Here is a 19,843-nt window from a genome sequence, read left to right on the forward strand (position 1 = left end):
GCAAGCTGTTGTAGATGAGGGTTACTGCATCAAAAGGGATGTGCTTGATGATGCAGTAAATTTGAACTTGATGTCCCTAGCTAGCAGAGGCTTCATGAGAGGTGGGGGTGATGTTGGAGTTGGCAAACAGTGCCCAGAACCTGGCTATGTCCTTCATGCTCCCCTTGCAGATGGACCCTTTGTAGTAGTTGGGATTGTCCAGGGCTACTGTTTGCTTCAGATCTTTTTGAAATTTGTACACCTCCCTACTATCCAAATACTCTTGGTATGGACAGTTGGTGACGGAGGGAAGGTGGAGTACTTCCTGGACATCAGCGGTGGAAAATGATACTTGTTTTCCCCTCACTATGACCACATCAAGTGCCTCCTCTTCGGGCAGCCTCCTCGTCTGGTATAGGAATTCTCCCACCCAGTTCAAGTTCAACTCACGGTCATCAGTGGCGAAAAGCACCCACCGAAGTTTGTTCAGTGATTTCTTCACAAATGGAGGCAGAACCACTTTGTCCTGATGCAGAGAAATGTTCCTTTCTGGGTACAGAATGATGGTGGGTTCAGTGAACTCTGGTTCTTCGCCGCGGTTGGCTACATGAGTCACTTTAAACGAAAGCTTAGACATTTTATTCAGAAAGGGAATTAAGGCACAAATGCAGGGGGGATAAAAGGGTTCTGAGTTGAATGGAAGTAGTAGAACTTGAAGAAATCAGAGACCGAGTTTAATAGACTGTGGGGGAGTAAATGAAAGGTTTCTGGGACGTGGAGGTTAAGGAGATAAGGTTGAAGAGGTAGTGGAATGGGGACGTTACAGAACGAGTGGTTAGCAGTAGTTGACCAGTTACTGATGGGATGAGTGTGAGAAGATGGAACGGTTTAGGTCAGGACGTGGGAGAGAGGGAAAAGGAAAGGGTGCAGTTGTCTTAATGGTTGAGGAGATAGTTGCTTTTTCTGCGCGCGTTTCCAAGATTTGCAATGAATGCAAATTAGATATGACTGCGTATCTTTTAAAGTGACTCAGCAGGGACATGTGTCCCAGTCACTCTTATCTCCTAACCCAGGGAACGTTCCCTTTGTCTTTTCCTAACTAACAAATAAATAACTAACTGAAATAAATAATAAGAAAACATGCAACAGTGAGTACTAAATAAGGAAAAGGGAACGTACTAACCTATCACCTATTATTTAATAAATCTAAATGAACATGTAACAAAACATATAGTTATATATATATATATATATATATATATATATATATATATATATATATTTTTTTATTTTGGGATTGTGTGGTCAGGGACCACCCCAAAACTACGTTCCTGGAACGGAACGTACTTTATTTGGACTTTTTGGAGAGGAACATCAGATGTTCCCTCCTTTTTGGGAGCTGTGTGGTTATGGATAACCACCCCAAAATTTTGGTCTTTGTCAGAGAGCAAATGTATCTACTGGGTTGCCTCTTAGTCAGCGCTTAGTTTAATGTCTTTAGCTAAACATGATACTTACCTCTCAAGGGGTTTCAGAATTGGTTGAGGGGACCTCAGTGTCCCCTGGTAGTGATCCTAGTGTTCTGGTTTGAAGGTTGGCAACAATCTGCCCCAGATGGGACTCAATGTTCCTGACCACTGCATCATTCCTGGTGACATATTCCTAGACATAATTTTCCAGGGTGTTGATGCGTTGATCATCTCTGTGGAACGGAACATAGTTGTTTCTTCTTTGTTCAGACGTTCCACTGGTGCTACCTTGCTGATACTTCTGCTGATTGTTGTTGAATGGTCTCTGGTTAATGGGTGGCCTCCATTGGGTGTTGTGGTTCTGATCCTTAATGATAGTTCCTCCAGGGCTTGAATGTGTATTTCGTCCTGCTTGTTTATTGTCTCTGGTGAAGTTCCTAATGCCAAAATTTTCTGCATAACACACCAATGCAGTGGATGGGCAGTCTGTTGAGTCATGAAGGTCACCACAGGCTGAGCATGGTTCTATTTCAGTTGCTGTGAGTTGTAAGACTTCCATCCTTGGTGCCACTTGGTCAGCTTTCAGGTTCTTCACTTCATTCATGAGTGACGCCAGCTGGGCTTCCATGGTTGTCTGTTTATCCAGTTCTAGCATGCCTGGCTTCCTCACTCGGCTCACTCTATCTATTGGCCATTGGAGACATCTTTTAGCAGTCACTTCTATGATTTCGTATCTTGATTCAAGTGTTCCTGTAAAGAAATATCCTCCTGCAGCAAAATCTAAGTGAGATTGAGAAGTATGGTCAAGTCCTTTATAGAAAGATTGTAGCACTCCCCAACTCTCTACCCCTTGGTTTGGACATTTTCTTATGATGTCCTTGTATCTCTCCCATGCTTCATAGAGATTTTCTCCATGAAACATTCTGAAGTTAGAGATTTCAGCTCTAACATCCGCTTGTCGAGACATTAGGAGAAATCTTTCTATGAACTTGTTAGAGAGTTCTTCCCATGTGTGGATTGATCCAGGGGTGAGAGTTTTCATCCATGTTTTAGCTTTTAAGCCCAAGGAGTGAGGGAATAACCTCATTCTCATGCTCTCCTCTGTTACACCCTCAGCTCTAAAATTATCACAAATATCTTGGAATGTTATGAGGTGTATGTAAGGATCTTCTGCAGGGAGTCCATTGAAGACCCTTGCTTCCCTAATCTTGTGGAACATGATAGGTTTTAGTTCAAAATTTAGTGCTACAGGGGGAAGGATTACTCCCCTATCTGGTCTGTTCCTGAAAAGATCAGCCAAAGTTCTGAAGTTCTGTTCAGGGGGAACCTCTTCGTTGTTATTATTGTGATCAACCATGTTTTCAGGAAATCTTTCCCTGAGGTTCCTTCTTCTCCTATGGAGTGTGCGTTCTGGCTCCGGATCAAAGAGAAACTCAGGTACTTCAATGGAGTGGTTAGAGTCTGTTTCAAACTCTTCACTCATAAACCAATAGCACAGGGTATATATATGCACAACAGATTCAGTGATAAAGAAAATAAAATAAAAGTAAAGTCAGATATACAGTATATGTGTTAGAAAACAATGATAAGAACAACAGTTAATGTTTCTATCCCCGGCAACGGCGCCAAAAACTTGTTGGGTGGTTTGCTGATGGTGGAAAAATATAAGATCTGATAGGGGACGTTCTTCTGTTCTTGCAGAACACAGATTCGTCCCTCAGTTCCAACCCAAATGCACGCATCAAGTAATAAAGGGAGTATTAATGCCCAAATTATCGTTCCCACGAGGATAGAGTGCTAATTATTGTTTTATCATTTTTTATAAAGAGTGAAAATGAGAAGAAAAGTTAGTAAATGAATTGTCTGGTCAAACGCTCCCTACTGTCTTGACAACTTTCCTCAGGAACAGTAGGTTCAACCTGATAGCAAACAGTTGCTCGCTGCGTTATGTATGTGATCATTCCTGTTTAGAAGAAGGTGGGATAACAATCATTCGAGTTTTATAAGTACTAAATAAAATAAAATAAAATTACTAAAACAGAAATAACTATAATCAACAGACAACAGGGTGGTTGTTAGACAGTTTAACAGAAGGAACAGATTCACTGCTTCACTCTTAAAGGGGCTGTTTTCTCTGCTCAAGACTTAGCATCTTTTGGCTTTGTCCCAGTTTCTTTGCCTGCCAACTCTGATTCCTCAGCTCATGGTCTAGATGACTCACAAGTTTTCATATTCCTATGGCTTCCTTGACTCCAACAGGTACTTAGTTCAGAACCTTAAAATGGACGAGTTGGCCCCTTATTCCTAAGGTGACCAGTAGCGTTTTTGCCATGACATATACCTTCCCCCAATGGCTAAGCTGTCTGAAATTCCTTCATTACGGAAGTTCCTTTCTCAGTATGTACCCAATTTCCATTGGCGCACAATGAATATAACTTACTCAGCCAAAGAAATACAAGAAGCTTCGGTCAAGAGTTTTGAAAATAGTTCTTTAAGAGTTTCGCAGTTTACCCGTTCCACAGATAGTTCAGCTCATGGCTGATAGTTTAAACATAATTATTATCAACTGAGATCACATAGACCCGAGATTCAGTTAAGAGATAACGATTGGAACGAAGAGAAAAACACTTATATTAATTTAAAAGACAGCTTTCAAAAAGAAACAGAAAATAGAGAAAGATGGGTAACTGCTCGTGAGGAGTCTTGATGGTTGTTTACAGAGAAGGGAAGAGGGGTTGTCGCTTAACTATAATTACAACTGAAAATTAAACTAAGCTACTAACTACTACTAAGTGATCTCTTCCTTTCGAACTGCAAACCCTCCAGGATTCGATGATGTTTTTGTGTGAGGGAGGTCCTATTTATAGTTGGAAGAGGAATGGCAAGGCTGTAATTCCCTTGGAGCTAGTTGCTTGAATCAGGGGACGGGACGGTGGTAGCAGAGTGTGAAGCTTGCGTGAATTGCTGAATGGAACAGGGTTTGGTGATGATTAGCCGTTGTTTGCAGGCCTTCCCATGTTTTGCTTCTGTTTTCAGCCAATGAGAACTCTTGATTCCCTGCTCTTCACGTTTCCAGCTGCTCAGTTGGTGCACCGCCTTGCTTTTAAAAGTCTTTAACTCTACGTTACCTGCAAAGTGTACAGAAGCATTAAATGAATGGAGCAGGTGCATTAAATGTGTCTCATTCTGTTCCCCTTTTAATATATTTTAAAGGAATACGTTACCATCCGTTCCCCCACTGTGTTTTTGTCACAAAAGTGTAAAACAAGTGATTTTCATGCTGAAGTTGCTCATCAGATGAGGGAACGTATGATATTTTTCCATCAAAATGGGCTTAGATGGGAACAGATTCACGTCCCATCAGCTATATCGTACTCACTAAGCTCAATTGCCCAGTTAGTCATTCTTCCTGCCATGTTTGGCTTATGCAACACATGTCGTATCGGCTGATTGGTCCTGACGATTATCTGATGCCCCTGAAAATATGGCCTCAATCTCCTGGTCGTGAGCAGCAAAGCAAAGACCACCTTTTCTAGCTTTTGATACCTGATCTCTGCACCTTGTAAGGCTCTACTGACAAAATAAATCGGCTCTTGGCCTTCGTTAGTTTCCTTGATCAGAACAACACTTATTGCCTCCTCCCCCACAACCAGATACAAGATTAGAATGTCTCCTTGGTCTGGCTTTGAGAGCACTGGTGGAGTTGCTAAGCATTTTTTGACTTTGTCAAATGCGGCTTGGCACTCCGGGTTCCATCCTTCTATTGCTTCTTTCTTTAATAATTTAAAGAATGGGAGGGAATTCTCAGCAGACTTCGGCAGAAACCGGGTTAGTGCAGCTAATCGACCGGTTAACTGCTAAACCTCCTTTTTGTTTTGGGGTACTTTCTTATCAAGTATTGCCTTGCATTTGTCAGGGTTCGCTTTGATTCCTCTATGGGTTAGCATGAAACCCAAAAACTTCCCAGCCAGGACTCCAAATGCACATTTTACCGGGTTGAGGCGAATACGATACTTCTTAAGCTTTTGAAATGTCTGTTCAAGATCCCGGACATGATTCGTTATGTCAAATGACTTTACGATCATATCGTCAATGTATACTTCCACATTCTTGACCAGCTGATCTTCAAACACTTTATTCATCATTCTCTGATAGGTTGCCCCTGAGTTTTTAAGCCCGAATGGCATTACATTGTAGCAATAATTGGCTTTTTCGGCAATAAAAACAGTTTTTTCTTGATCCCCCGGGTACATTGGAATCTGGTTGTATCCCGAGTAGGCATCCATGAAGGACAAAAAAAGAAATCCAGACGAGTTATCTACCAGCTGGTCTATGTTAGGCATAGGATAAGAATCCTTTGGGCAAACTTTTTTCAAGTCCGTGTAATTAGTACAGACTCTCCATTTCCCATTTGGTTTTTTCACCATCACCACATTCGCCAGCCATGTTGTGTACTGTACCTCCCGAATGAACCCGGCATCCAAAAGCTCCTTAACGTGTTCTTCTAGAACTTGTTTCCTTTCTGGTCCCATCTTTCTTTTCTTTTGGGAAACCAGCATGGATCCCGGATAAACTGCCAGCTTGTGGCAGCAGAAGGCGGGATCGATGCCCGGGATCTCAGACGACTTCCAAGCGAACACATCCGTGTTGCTCTTGAGGAAATCGGCCAATTCTTCTTTAACTTGGGGATCTATGGTCTTACCAATTCGGGTAAATTGACCAGGTTCTTTTCCCAATGTGAGATTTTCTAGTTCTCCATCAGGTTCGGGTCTCGGTATTATCTCTTCTCTCATGTCGAGTTCAACCACATTAACAGGCTTCCTGGAGTGGTGCGGGATTGCGTTCTTGCCTTGTTTATCCCCTGCATGAATTCGGGGTGGACCTGCATGTCTATCTTCATTGTCCTTGACGGTGTCAAAATAGCATCCTCTGAACTCCTTTTGATATCCACAAACAGTAATTATTTCATCCTTATTGCTATGCATCTTTATCTTTTGATGTTTCGTAGAAACCAGCATGTCCCACTGGTGTATAGTTGGTCTCCCGAGAATTATATTATATTCTGACAGGAAGTCGGCCACTATAAATCTTACCCGTTCTGATTTGAACGCTTCTTTAGTTCCTAGGGTCAATCTGAGATCTATGTAGCCTTCAGGAGGTGTGTATGCTCTCCATTAAAAGCTATCAAAGTTGTTTTGCTAGGTTTGAGGTCCTCCTCATCCAGGTTCATCTTTTTAAAATTGTCCCGCAGTATGATGTGGGCTTTACTCCCTGCATCAACAAAAATCTTCTTAACCCGGTAGTTTACTAGGGTTCCAGCAATGACTAGTCCATCAACATGTCCCGGCAACACACCATGCATGTCTTCCTTTGTAAAATACAACAAAGGAGGATCTGGTTTGCTTAGGTCCTCCTCCAAGAGCTCCACTGATTACGTTGCAATCAAATTCCGCTTACGGGAACTTGTCAGGGTTGGAATCCTCTTTGTGGTTCCTTTCGTCTTTGTTTTTATTCTCAGAAACTGGGCTTTTACTTCTTTTTTTGTTTCCTGACTTCCTTTTTCTGGAGCCCTGAGTTTTGATCACGTACTGGCGTAATCGTCCATCTCTCACAAATTTCTCCACAGCATCTCGAAGATCCCAGCATTGATCAGTTGTGTGACCCGGTCCATCATGGAAAACACAGTATTTAGACTTGTCCAAACCTCCTCTGTCAAATATGGGTCGGGGTCTGTCTACTTTCTTCATCTCCGTTATTGCCACTTCTCTACAGATTTGCGAGCACGGCGCATTCAACGGCGTATATTTGTCGTACCTTCCAACTCGATCTCTTGTGTCTGGGATTCTGGCCCTAGGATCTTTTTTCTTATTATCAACTCGTTTTTTTCCTTTCGGGGCCGGGCTTCTTATTCTGCTCGGGCTAGCTCTTTTGCCCTCTTCCAATTGCGCATTTGCAATCTCCATTTGCTCCAGTTCGAGGTATTTCTTCGAACGAGTTCTGAATTCCTCCAACGTCCTCACTACCGACTTGGCCATCCTGGATGCACCATCCAGACCTGCCTCAATGAGGTGTACGTGGACATTCTCTTGCAACCCAGGGACCTGCAATGCAGCGTCCTTTAACCGGTTAAGGTATTTCTAGAGGGTTTCTCTGGGTTGCTGTTCGTATCTTTCCAAGTGCGAACTCGGACTTCGGATACTTTTTGCTGGTCGCAAAGTTTAAGAGGAATTTCTGCCCAAATTCCTCGAATGATCCGATGGAATTAGCAGGAAGAGTTGAAAACCATGCAAGTGCTACCCCAGTTAGGGTTATTGCAAATATCCGCGATATGAGGGGTTCATCAATTCCCCGGATATACATGTCCGTGTCGAAAGCGTCTATATGGACTTGTGGATCTTGACTTCCATCATATTTTAGCAAACGTGTCGAGTCGAAGTCCTCTGGGAAGGGAGCATTCAGTATTTCACCAGTAAAAGGGCTGTTGTTATCTGCCCCTTGCTGTACTTCCTTCTGTACCCGCCGGATTCCACACGTCCTCGGGTGATCTGAGCATTCTGGTTGGGATGAGTCCTATCCCGGTCCTCCTGGCCATTAGCTTGTGCCAGATGGTTTTGAGCATTTTGGGCATCAGTCGCCTGGTTTCGTTGGTCCGGGTTCGCTGCGTTGGCCGGGTTGAGCCGTTCATGATTTTCCACCTCAGGAACCCGGTTCTGTTGAATCAGGTTGCGAGTTCCTTCCCAGCCATTGGCAGGCCGGGCTTCAGTTTTCGTCACTCCTGGTCCAGTCAGCTGTGTTAAGCGTTGTTCCAGGTCTCGCATTCCCCTATTATTTTCCTCTCGTATCGTCCGAAAATCCTGCTGTCGTTGCAAATTATTATGAGTTTCCAATTCTGCAATTCGCTCCATGATCGCAGCAAATGCGTTATTAGCCAGTCGAGTATCTGGGTCGGCTGATTGGGCAATACGCGCAGCAAGATCTCGAGGATGCTGGGAAGGGTTGTTCCTTATTGGAACCATGATTGTGTCAGCCCCCTATTTCGACGCGCTGGTGTAGACGCGGTGTCTGAGATGTCGTCCTCAACCTGGACATGGTCATAGTCCACGTCGTTTCCTTGCTGGTTCTGAGGTTGATTTGCCTCTTCCAGAACTGGATCCAGCGGTTGGTTCTGGTTCTGGGGTAATTACTGGCTACTGCTCCTTGTCTGGATTGCCATCCTTTGTCATGTTAGTGGGAACTTCCGATTCAAAGAAGAATTTTCCAACAGACGGCGCCAATGTTCTGTCCTTGAGACAGAGATGTCCAGCCTAATAGACTGGTATGTTTCTCTTGGATCTAGTGTCCTCTCCAAGGTATCTATGAAGGAGATACCCTTGAGTCAAGCAGATCACTGTGCACATAATACTATAATTGCGTTAGCCAATGGGGTGTGTGGGTGCGCACAGTGACCGCATAACATTAAGAGAGAGAGCGTACGTACCTTTAGGGTTTATCTTGTATTTATAGAGGTTACTTGTGGATAGTGTGGATGGGTCTTTGGTGTCTCTAGTGAGGGCCCAGACCTGTTTGCAACGCTGTCATATTAGGATTAATATCCTTGACGGATACTATCATTTATTAATATCAATCCATATTTTAGATTGCTCCTTGTTGGACTTATCACTTAATGAACCCCTTGTATGAGTTCATAACATACATATTTTTTTTGTAATAGATTCAAAATAAATTTACTTAAAAAAAAAACTGCCACTTTTTCTTGCGTTCAGACTGGTCATGATTCCATCTCGACGGCTCTTACTCAAGGCAAACCGAAACGTATGCAAATTATGTATTACATGGAAGAGCGATAAAGTCATCTTCGAATTAAGAATCATATCTTGATCAGGTGATTACACGTTCGCTGATGTACGACCACGTCCTCCTCCTATTACGTTCTTAATTATTTGAGATACATTTGGACTTGGACAATTGTTATCTTCAGAGGATTATCCACTGTTTGCGTATGTTGAATTTTGTCCTTTATTTCATTTAAATAAGCACACCTAAGAATAAAAATTGAAAATTGCTTTAAAGTTTTGAACCATGTGCCTCTCGTGGTGCACTAGAAGACAGAGCAATGATGCTTCTACAGTAAGTATTTACATTTCAGTCCAACGTGTTTTTAAAATTTCAAATAAATCCTCCTGTCAAAGCGCTTCGTGACCAGGTGAACGGCGAAGAGTACTTGTACGTCCCGTGGATTCCGAGCACGTGCGGGCGCTCCGACCAGTGGTGCTTTCTCTGAATCTCCCTCCATACATGGTCGTAGTGCTGCAGTTGAATCCTCAGCCCCCTGGAAATCTAGCCAATTCCGTGGAGGTACTTTTATCCATTTCATACCAAATTGATTCAATTGGTAAATAATGTGTTTCTTGTTATGAGAAATCTGAGTTCGACCCCGCCAAATGAATTTTTTTTTTTGAGAAAGCTGCTTAATCCAATAATGCTCTGATAATTGTAAGGTAATAAATGATGTGTATGGTTAATGATTGTGCCTATTTTGTTAGACCATCACAAAATCAGAGAAAATAGGAAAATTAGATATCAGGATCTTCTTCTTTATTGTCTATTCAAAAAATAGCATCCATTTTGCGATGGGAATATGATAGCTCATGAGACATAATCTTAATATAAATAGGTTAGGGAGGAGACTTAATCAAATATCTTAAGAAGAGTTTGTGTATACTAGGTTTACTTATCATGAAAATTATCTAAAACTTATATTATTGACTAAATAGGCTCAATACCAATAGAATCCATAAGTCCAAATGAACATGATCGAAATAAGCTAATTAAAATAATAAAATTAAAATATCTATTCACTCAATTAATTTTAAAACACAAAACTAATTAATTAATATTATCTGCATAACGAAAAATTTCTAACATTTTTTCATTTGGGTTATTTTAATAATTTAATATTATTTTAAAAATTATTTTATTTTAAAAAAGATTTTATCGGGTTAATAACTAAAATATCATTTTACGTGGTAACGATTTTGAAAAGCAATATTCCAATTCTAGCAATTCAATCAAACATAAATTTTAAAATTATATCATTTTTGGATTATAAGAGATAAAATTATCTTGTGTCACAGGAGAATTTTTTTTTCCTTTATGAATATTGGTATTGCAACACGAAAAACGAAAGTGCAGATTTATATGCATATTGTATATGAATTATATATTTTTCTCTCTCTTTTCATAATCTTCGTTCTTGGCATGCATTGAAGATAAAAGAAATTATTTCAATTTTCGTATATTATATACAAGACAAAAGTGCAGGTTTCTGATGATCAAATTTCAAATGCTTATAAAAGCCATTAGTCATTAAACATCAAGGGCATGGATTCAACAAATGCAACATTTCACACGAAACAAACAAAATCCTAGACGGGACGTAAAATATGAAATCACAAAATTACAATTTTCAAGTTCATTATTATACCATTCTATAATGGATATAATAAAGTTTAATAAATGCATATAAAATTCAATGAATTTAGTAAAGACAAGACCATTATTCGATTTTGTTGAGAAATGCAATGTCCTTTCACAAACTTTTCCACAACATTTCATTGTTAGCTTCTGATTGAAAAATTAAACTAAATAGATTTGAATATAGGCATTGTAGAAATTAATAAAAAGAGAAACGGTGTTACGATGGACACTACAAGAAAATGGGGATACAGAGGTGTCTTGGTGGCTATTTTAGAAAGCGACCCTAAACTACTTGAAGGTATTCTCTCTCTCAGCTAAGTATCCCATTGGCATATCTCATTTTTTTCGTTGTTCGCAACAAAAACATTTTCTAATTTTTTTTTAGCCTCCCATTGTTCATCGCATTTCTATTTTTTGTTTTTGCTAAGTTCAGATATCTAAACCTTTGTTGACATTTGAGTACCATGGAGTATTTTCTTTCTTCCTTACTAGGTTTTAGATTGATTTTCTAATTAATATATTGATTTCGATCTTCGCTCCATTTTGGATATGAAGAATAACAAGGTTAGAATTTAATTGGCATTTTATCGCAAGACGTATCACCAACCGTTCTCAGCAGCAGTAGCAGCACCCACCAGGTCTCTTTTCCCATTACATGCTTGATAAAATGCCCAAATGGATCATGAGTTATATAGAGACTGCGGAATAGACAAAATGGTTACTGGATATGAATACAACAATTGCTGTTGTGCTTGCTTTCATTGCTGATTTAATTGTGTATAAATACAAAATGTAACTACTAGAAAATAAACGTAACAGCTATAAAATCTGAACAAACTAACAGTAAAAGGATTGGCTAATTACAAATATTGACATAACAACTAATATCAGAGAATCTAAACAGCAAACAAACAATATATATATAGTATCTTGTTTGTTACACTCCCCCTCAAGTTGGAGTATGAAGATGGCAAATACCCAACTTGGACATCAAATAAGTGAAAGGTCGTCTGCCAAGCGCTTTGGTGAAAATATCAGCTGGCTGGTCGGATGATCTTATATAAGCAGTAGCAATGTTTCTTTGAATGACATGATCACGTACGAAATGACAGTCCAACTCAATGTGTTTGGTCCTTTCGTGGAAAACAGGATTAGCTGCTATATGCAAAGCAGCTTGGCTGTCACAAAACAGCTGCATAGGTGAAGAATGAGAGATTCCTAAAGATTTGAGAAAAGCTTTCAACCAAACCAATTCAGAAGTTGCAGAAGCCATAACTCTGTATTCAGCTTCAGCCGAAGAGCGTGAGACAGTTGGCTGTTTTTTAGTTTTCCATGAGATGGGAGAAGACCCAAGTTGAATAAAATAACCAGTGACTGATCTTCTAGTAATGGGGCAACTGGCCCAATCGGAATCACAGTAGCCATGAAGTTGGAGATCGGATGATGAAGAGAGAAGAAGTCCTTGACCAGGATTAGCCTTGATATAGTGTAATAAGCGAACAACAGCATTGTAATGATCCAATTTGGGTTGCTGCATAAATTGAGACAGAACATGGACCGCGTAGCATAACTCTGGTCGAGTGATAGTAAGGTAGATGAGCTTTCCTATGAACCTACGATACCGTGCAGGATCGTTATAGTCAGGGCCTTCAACAGTTGCCAGTTTATGATTTGGTTCAATAGGAAACTCAACCGGTTTGCATGCAAGTAAGCCTGCTTCATTCAGAATATCAGTTGCGTATTTTCGTTGAGTCATAAATAGGCCGGAAGAGTTACGTGCAAATTCAATCCCCAGAAAATATTTCAACGGGCCAAGGTCCTTGATTTGAAAGCAAGAATTTAGATAGGACTTTAGTTGAGTACAAGCTGCAGAATTTGTGTCTGCTAATAAAATATCATCAACATAGATTAAAATTGCCAAGAAGACATCATTGCGGGTAAAAGTGAAAAGAGTGTAGTCAGCCTTGGATTGAACAAAACCATAGTCGATAAGTGACTTGGATAGTTTAGCAAACCAGTTCCTTGGTGATTGACGTAAACCATAGAGGGATTTACGTAGGCGGCAGACTTGAGATGGAAAATCAGCATTGAAACCTTGAGGAAGACGCATGTAAACCTCATCGTGGAGATCACCATGCAGGAATGCATTATGGACATCTAATTGATGAATTTCCCAATTCTTTGCAAGAACAACTGAAAGGAAGGTTCGGACGCTTACCATCTTAGTAACTGGTGCAAAAGTTTCTGTAAAATCTTCACCATCTACCTGATGATTACCAGCAACCACAGAGCTTTGAAACGTTCCACTGTACCATCAGATTTATATTTTATCCGATAGATCCATCCATTTGCAAGGGATCACATGTTTTCTGGAAGGAAGATGAGTGAGTGACCATGTGTTGTTATCTTGAAGTGCCTTGATTTCTGCTTGCATTGCTTCACACCATCTTGGATCAGTCACAGCTTGTTTATAAGAAGAGGGCTCAGCTTCGGTAGACAAAGCTGCCAAAAAATTTATGTGTTTGGAAGTAAAAGGTGAATAAGAAAGAAAGTTTTGAATAGGATACCTTACACCAGAAGAGACCGATGGAGTAGATGACTTGGAGTGATGTACATGTGTTTGTATATGGTTGCAAGTGTAGTCTTCCAAATATCGTGGAGGACGACGGTTGCGTTGTGGTCGAGGGATGTCATTGTGATGTGTTTCATTCTCAGATGGTGTTGGTGGATCGGGTGAGGTGGAGTTTGGAGATGTAGGAGAATCAGAACTCCCCCTGTCGTTGGAGGAGGGGTCTAGTAGAAGAGGTGTAGGAAGAGATGAAGTAGTAATAGGAGGAATAGGAGGAGAGGTAGTATTTTGTGATAAACCTGTGTGTTCTTAAGCTGGTGTAATTGCGGTTGGTAGTTGTATTTCAGGTTGAATAAGAGTGGAGTTGCGTGAAGAGACATCAGCAAAAGGAAAGGTTGATTCCTGAAAGTGAACATCACGAGATACAAAGATACTATTTGTATCAAGACTCATTAATCTCCATCCCTTTTTCCCATAAGGATAACCGAGCATGATACAACGTATGGAGCGTGCAGCAAATTTATTTGAAGGTTTAGGGCGAGTGGAGGCATAACATAAGCATCCAAACGTACGCAAATGATCATAGGACGGAGGACGACCGTGAAGTAGTTCATAAGGGGTTCTGCCTTGAAGAAGTTTGCTTGGAGTTCTATTAATAAGATGTGCAGCAGTGAGAATGCATTCTCCTCAGAATTGTACCGGCAGATTTCCTTGGAAACGAAGTGCACGGGCCACATTAAGGATTGTTCGATGCTTACGTTCCACACGTCCATTTTGTTGAGGAGTGTCAATGCATGAAGTTTGATGAATAATTCCAAGATTGGAGTATAAATTGCGCATGGAATGAGACAAAAATTCAGTGTCGTTATCAGTTCTAAACACCTGTACTTTCTTGCCAAATTGTGTTGTTACCATAGCAAAAAATAGAGTGAGAATATTTTTAGTTTCAGATTTCTCAGCCATAAGATAAACCCATGTATTTCTACTGAAATCATCAACCACTGTAAGAAAGTAATGAGAACCAGTGATTGTTGACATGCTATACAGACCCCATATATCACAATGTACTAGTTGGAAACAATCAGATGTTTTATTACTGCTTAAAGGAAATGGGCATCGAGTCATTTTAGCTCGTGAACATACATCACAGATGTCAACCTTATTTTTGCTAATGCCAGAAGAATTACAAGGAAGAAAGGAAAGAACATCGTAGGAAGGATGGCCCAGACGTTTGTGCCACAAATCAGGGTTTACATGAGTTGTGAAAGCTTGACGTTTGGGTGGGTGAAACACATATACACCATTATCCAAGCTACCCAATCCAATCAGCGTCTTCTGAATGTGGTCCTGCAAAAAACAAGTGGAGTTATTGAAAGTGATAGTAGCTTGAGAAGATTTTAATAAATGGGAGACAGAGAGTAAATTGCAAGTAAGGTTGGGGACAAGGAGAACATTGTTCAATGTTAATTCTGGAGAAAGATAGACAATGCCTTCCTGAGTCGCAACAATAGTGGAACCATCTGGTAATCCAACCAGTGATGGAGCAATGGTATGAAGATCATGAAGCAATGTACGGTTACCTGTCATATGTTGAGAAGCTCCGCTGTCAATTAACCAAGAAGATATAGGAGCATTACCAGTTAAGTTTTGAGAATCAGGTACAGGCTTGTCAATGAGAGATAATAGTTTCTGCACAACATCGGGAGTTAAAGATGCAACAGCATTTGCAGTTGAGGGGGTTGGAAGAAGTCCTGGCATCAGTGCAGGCATCAGTGCAGCATGAGCTGAGGCCGAATTGTTGCGACTTTTGAAGCGATCCTTGCTTGAGGATTTTGGAGGAAATCCATGAAGAAAGAAACATTTTGAGATGTCATGATTAGGTTTGCCACAGTGTGTGCACACACGAGTTGGAGGAGCTGCCCTTGCTGGTGTAGAAAAGGTTGGCTTGGTTTGGAGTGCGTACCCGACAGCATCAACTCGATCAGGTGAGGCACGGATGATGGATTTGTGAGTTTCCTCTTGAGTTGCCATAGAGTATATACGATTGAGGTTAGGCAATGGGTTGGTGTTTAGGATTTGAGAACGGATGATGCCAAAGGTAGCTTCATCAAGTCCCATGAGAAACTGATAAATCTGATCGTTGGTGACAATGGTATTGAGGAGTTTAGTTGCAGGACATTGGTCACCATTTGAGCATGGGTCAGACGTGTAATGCTCCTCGAGTTCATCCCATATGGCTCGAAGACGGGTGTAATAGTGACTGATAGAGGAACCTTGTTGTTTGATGGAAGGAAGAAGACTCTTTAACCTGGTAAATGCGAGGGATATTTGCAACAGCATACCTGTCCTTTAAATCATCCCAGAGTTGCTTAGCTGTGGAAAAGTATTTGATGAAGGGACGAAGCTGAGGATCAATAGTGTTGTGGATCCATCCTAAGATCATGGAATTGCACATACGCCACGCATGAGCTTCATCAGATGCAGCTTCAGTTGGAGCATCTATGGAACCCATCACGAAACCGAGTTTATTTTTGGCATCCAGTGAGTTTTTCATAGCCCTGCTCCATGTATCATAATTGGATTCACCACGTAGCAGGATGTTGGTGAGAAGAACACCTGGGCTATCAGCAGAAGAGAGGTAGAAAGGAGAACGAGGATCAGTTGTTTTTATAGTTTGGACAGTGCCAAACGATAGTGGAATAGGAGTGGATGAGGGAGTGTGAAGAGGAGGATCAATGTTTTCTGTGTTGGACATGATGACAGAAATGAAAAATGGAAAAACTAAAATAAAGAAGAGGAAGAAGAATATAAGGGACCTAGATCGTTCCTTCTGATACCATATAGAGACTGCAGAATAGACAAAATGGTTACTGGATATGAATACAGCAATTGCTGTTTTGCTTGCTTTCATTGCTGATTTAATTGTATATAAATACAAAATGTAACTACTAGAAAATAAACGTAACAGCTATAAAATCTGAACAAACTAACAGTAAAAGGATTGGCTAATTACAAATATTGACATAACAACTAATATCAGAGAATCTAAACAGCAAACAAACAATATATATAGTATCTTGTTTGTTACAAGTTACATCATGCATATATAATACCTTTTAATAATCATGCTCCATTTTGCGTATTATTTGTTCTTTATTGTTGGGAATGTATGCATGAATATATACGATGTTTATGTATGCATATAAAAGTAATACTGATGGTTCCTTATTGGCTAATCATTTGCCTAGGACTCTAAGCTTATGGATAGCTTACGCCAGGAGAAAACTCAAAAATTTGAAGAATTCGTTGATAAACGCTTGAAACCTGATCTTCTTTATGCTATTGCTCAGCGATACAGTGCTTGCTCCTGTGCATTTTATTCTTGGTTGTTTCCAATAATCGTATATATGTATGTCTTATTGAATATATTTTTCCTAATGTTGCCAAGTCCAGGAATTCTAACTTTCCCTAGCTAAATTCTAAATTTGACTAAAACTTAGATACAATTAACATTATATACATGTGGAAAATGTCACCTCAACTACCTTCTACCTCACCTAATTCATGCCACACATGTGGCTAGGCCTTGTCAATTCAATTGGGTGCATGGCCACCAAGTGGCATCCCAAGCTCTCCTCACATCTCATGCATGTGCGCCACATGCCTCACCAAAATGACACAACATATCCACTCACCCTCGACTGGACTTCCCCATTTGACCAAAAATCTGAATGTGCAGACACTAAGCTATCTTGACACTCAAAGTCTTGCAAATTAGCCGAAGCCATCATCTCACCTTGATACATCTTTTGAACAAAAAACCTCACCAAGTCTTACCTATCTCCATTCTCTTTGGCCAAGCTATCACCACACTCTCTTAATCTCCATCATCTTAATCATTCCCCACTTGATATGTGTTAGTGTTATGTGGTAATTGGTGCTGCCATACTGGTTCTTATGACAAATGTATTTAATTATATGATTTGTGCTGCAGGATTACATGTTACCTCATATGAGAAACCAAAAATTCTTGATATCCTTGATTGGTAAATAGAAGCTACTTGATGTTGGAGTTTTATCTGATTTGTGTTACTAGCTTAAAAGTAAATATGTGATACCTTTTTTTTTTTCTTCAGCACTGGAAGTGGAGATTTTGATACCTCAAAGGTGGTGAAGGTTGATGCTGATGGTTGTATTTCTGGGGCATCAGGTTAGAGCTAGGGAATAAATAGTGGTCAGACATTCTTCAATTAATATAAATGATTATACATGCAGCGAATACTTGATTTCTAGTACCTAAATGAAGTAAAAAATTATGAGTTTAAGCTTTTCTACTTAAACTATTTTGATGTGTGCCTAATGGGAGCCACATAGTAATCATGAGGTGGCATAACTAACCAAGAGGAAGGAGAATAGAATATTCCAGATGGCATGTGGGGCCTGGAGGTTGGTTGTTACACGGGTATATAGTGTGGGAATGAGTTCTGTGAGAGGCATTGAAAGTTTGGCTAGGATTTGGAACTATGATTGGAAAGGTCCAGGCATCTCTGAAGTTTTGGGTTATCTTTTTTCTATGTATATATACTTTTATTTCGTTAATACTCTGTAAGTCCAGGCAAAGGCTGTTGAGATATTAGTGGGTGATTTAAAAGTGTTTTCCACCTTCAATGAGGAACTGTACAAAGAAATCACCAAGCTATTAACTCAATAATTTCAAGTAATATCTTGAATATATAATCTAAGGTTCATCTTTAGCAAGTTCATCTTAGTTCATCATTATTATTAGCATTTCAGTATTTATTTTCTAAGGTTAGAATTACATAACATTTCAGTAACTAAGGTAAATCTTTGACATGAACATTTACCTTTCCTTTCTCATTACACAAATCATTCAACATTATTATTTTCCATCATCCTCATCTTAGCAGCAAAAACATTCCACGATTTTATGTTCAAAAATTAAGGATGAAACAATTTAATATTAAACTGCCCTTTTTTTCTTTTCTAATTTCAGTATTAATATGCGAATTTCTTCGGGAACAGTTACAAGAACACAGGAAAAGGTTCCTTGAAGCTTCAGTTGATTGATCAGAGATCTGACTTCTCATTTGCTCTTTTCACGAGTGGCCTAACAAATGTATTCTCATAAACTTTACCCTATAACTTTCTTGTTTATCAAATTAATTGTTATATTTTGATTGTAAAGATTTATCATTACTATAAACCATTACCTCTATGCATTTTGGTTTTCCAAAATCTTCTTTTTCCTATTGATTTTGTTACAATATATTATTGACTAATAGCTACATGGGAACTTCATCATGAAAGCTTGCAGTGATAAACAATATCCGTTCACGAAAAAACTTAAAAGTCAACTATTTGGTACTTTTTCATCATATAGCTCCTTATGAAACATGTTTTTCTTTAAAAGTCATTCAAGTCTAATGTCTCAGTACTCCTATGGTCCTATTATCCATCTTCTATTTCTATTGGCACCTCATAGACTGCACCATCTTCCATAATATTTGAAAGGTTCCACGTCTCTGGTTTTTTACTGTAAAACTTCCTTATTTTTCACAGCCAAAGCTCGTTGTAGTGTCAAATAAAGTATCACTCATCAAACCAAATGCTCCAGTATATCCTCGATTGGCACAAGGGAAAACATGGGGTGAAGTAAGTTTAAGCAAATAAAGTATCATTCATCAAACCAAATTCTCCAGTATATCCTCGATTGGCACAAGGGAAAATATGGGGTGAAGTAAGTTTAAGCTCCCTTTAAATTGTAATTTGAAATTGCATTTTTTTATCTGTTATCCGCGCTTTATTGGGCCATTCAACTGTATATTTTTCATTTGTGATTTTCACTTGATTGTCATTGTATTATGAGTTATTTTAATTTTGTAAACCTCTAGACGTAGCGGCATTCAAAAATTATAATGTTATTTTAAACTTTATATATTCCTCTGTTATTTTTTATTCTTCTTATTTTGCAACATCAGTTTTCTATCTATTAAATCATTTTTCTATTAACAATTGTTTTGATTTTTGATAATTAGTCTTTAAATTGGCCTTTCTCATAAGCGATGAAGAAAGATTTTATTCCACGAAGAGCACCTAATGTTTTACACTCCTTTGTTGTTGAAAAATGTGGGCTTCAATCTCATGCAAAAAATACCCAGGTTCCTGAGAGTATATTTATTTGGCATTCATCTCTTTCTCAGCTTGTGTTTTACTACTAAATTATTGTTACAATTAAAAATTGTGGCATCTTCTCATTGTTTTCATATGGAGGCAAGTGCTTCACACATTGGAACAAGGTAAGTAATTATAGAGCCGACGTTAAATCCCT

At 39.5% G+C, this 19,843-nt stretch overlaps 1 protein-coding gene and 1 non-coding gene across 2 annotated transcripts; both read left to right on the plus strand.

Annotated features, from left to right (window-relative positions):
• Positions 1-2,293: 2,293 nt before the first annotated feature.
• LOC133297488 (small nucleolar RNA R71) lies at positions 2,294-2,400 on the plus strand. Its single transcript, XR_009749647.1, has one exon. It is a non-coding gene; the product is annotated as a small nucleolar RNA R71 (small nucleolar RNA).
• A 7,269-nt stretch (positions 2,401-9,669) lies between these two features.
• On the plus strand, positions 9,670-19,314 carry LOC133297487 (tripeptidyl-peptidase 2-like). Its single transcript, XM_061496650.1, has 6 exons — positions 9,670-9,803; positions 11,110-11,223; positions 17,489-17,540; positions 17,631-17,704; positions 18,509-18,631; positions 19,075-19,314. Exons 2-5 carry the CDS (start codon positions 11,148-11,150, stop codon positions 18,580-18,582), a joined length of 276 nt encoding a protein of 91 aa, XP_061352634.1. The 5' UTR covers positions 9,670-9,803; positions 11,110-11,147; the 3' UTR covers positions 18,583-18,631; positions 19,075-19,314.
• The last annotated feature ends 529 nt before the right edge of the window (positions 19,315-19,843 follow it).

Source organism: Gastrolobium bilobum, unplaced genomic scaffold (assembly GCF_033153095.1).
Source record: "Gastrolobium bilobum isolate Gb01-03AN ecotype WA unplaced genomic scaffold, APGP_CSIRO_Gbil_v1 utg117450, whole genome shotgun sequence".
Taxonomy (NCBI): Eukaryota; Viridiplantae; Streptophyta; class Magnoliopsida; order Fabales; family Fabaceae; genus Gastrolobium; species Gastrolobium bilobum.

Excerpts from the sequence above, each read along its gene's own strand:
- LOC133297487 (XM_061496650.1), top strand. The coding sequence starts at position 11,148 with ATGGACACTACAAGAAAATGGGGATACAGAGGTGTCTTGGTGGCTATT. Across the intron at positions 17,541-17,630 it reads ATTCTTGATATCCTTGATTG|CACTGGAAGTGGAGATTTTG; the intron begins GTAAATAGAAGC and ends TTTTTTCTTCAG. Across the intron at positions 17,705-18,508 it reads TTGTATTTCTGGGGCATCAG|TATTAATATGCGAATTTCTT; the intron begins GTTAGAGCTAGG and ends TTCTAATTTCAG.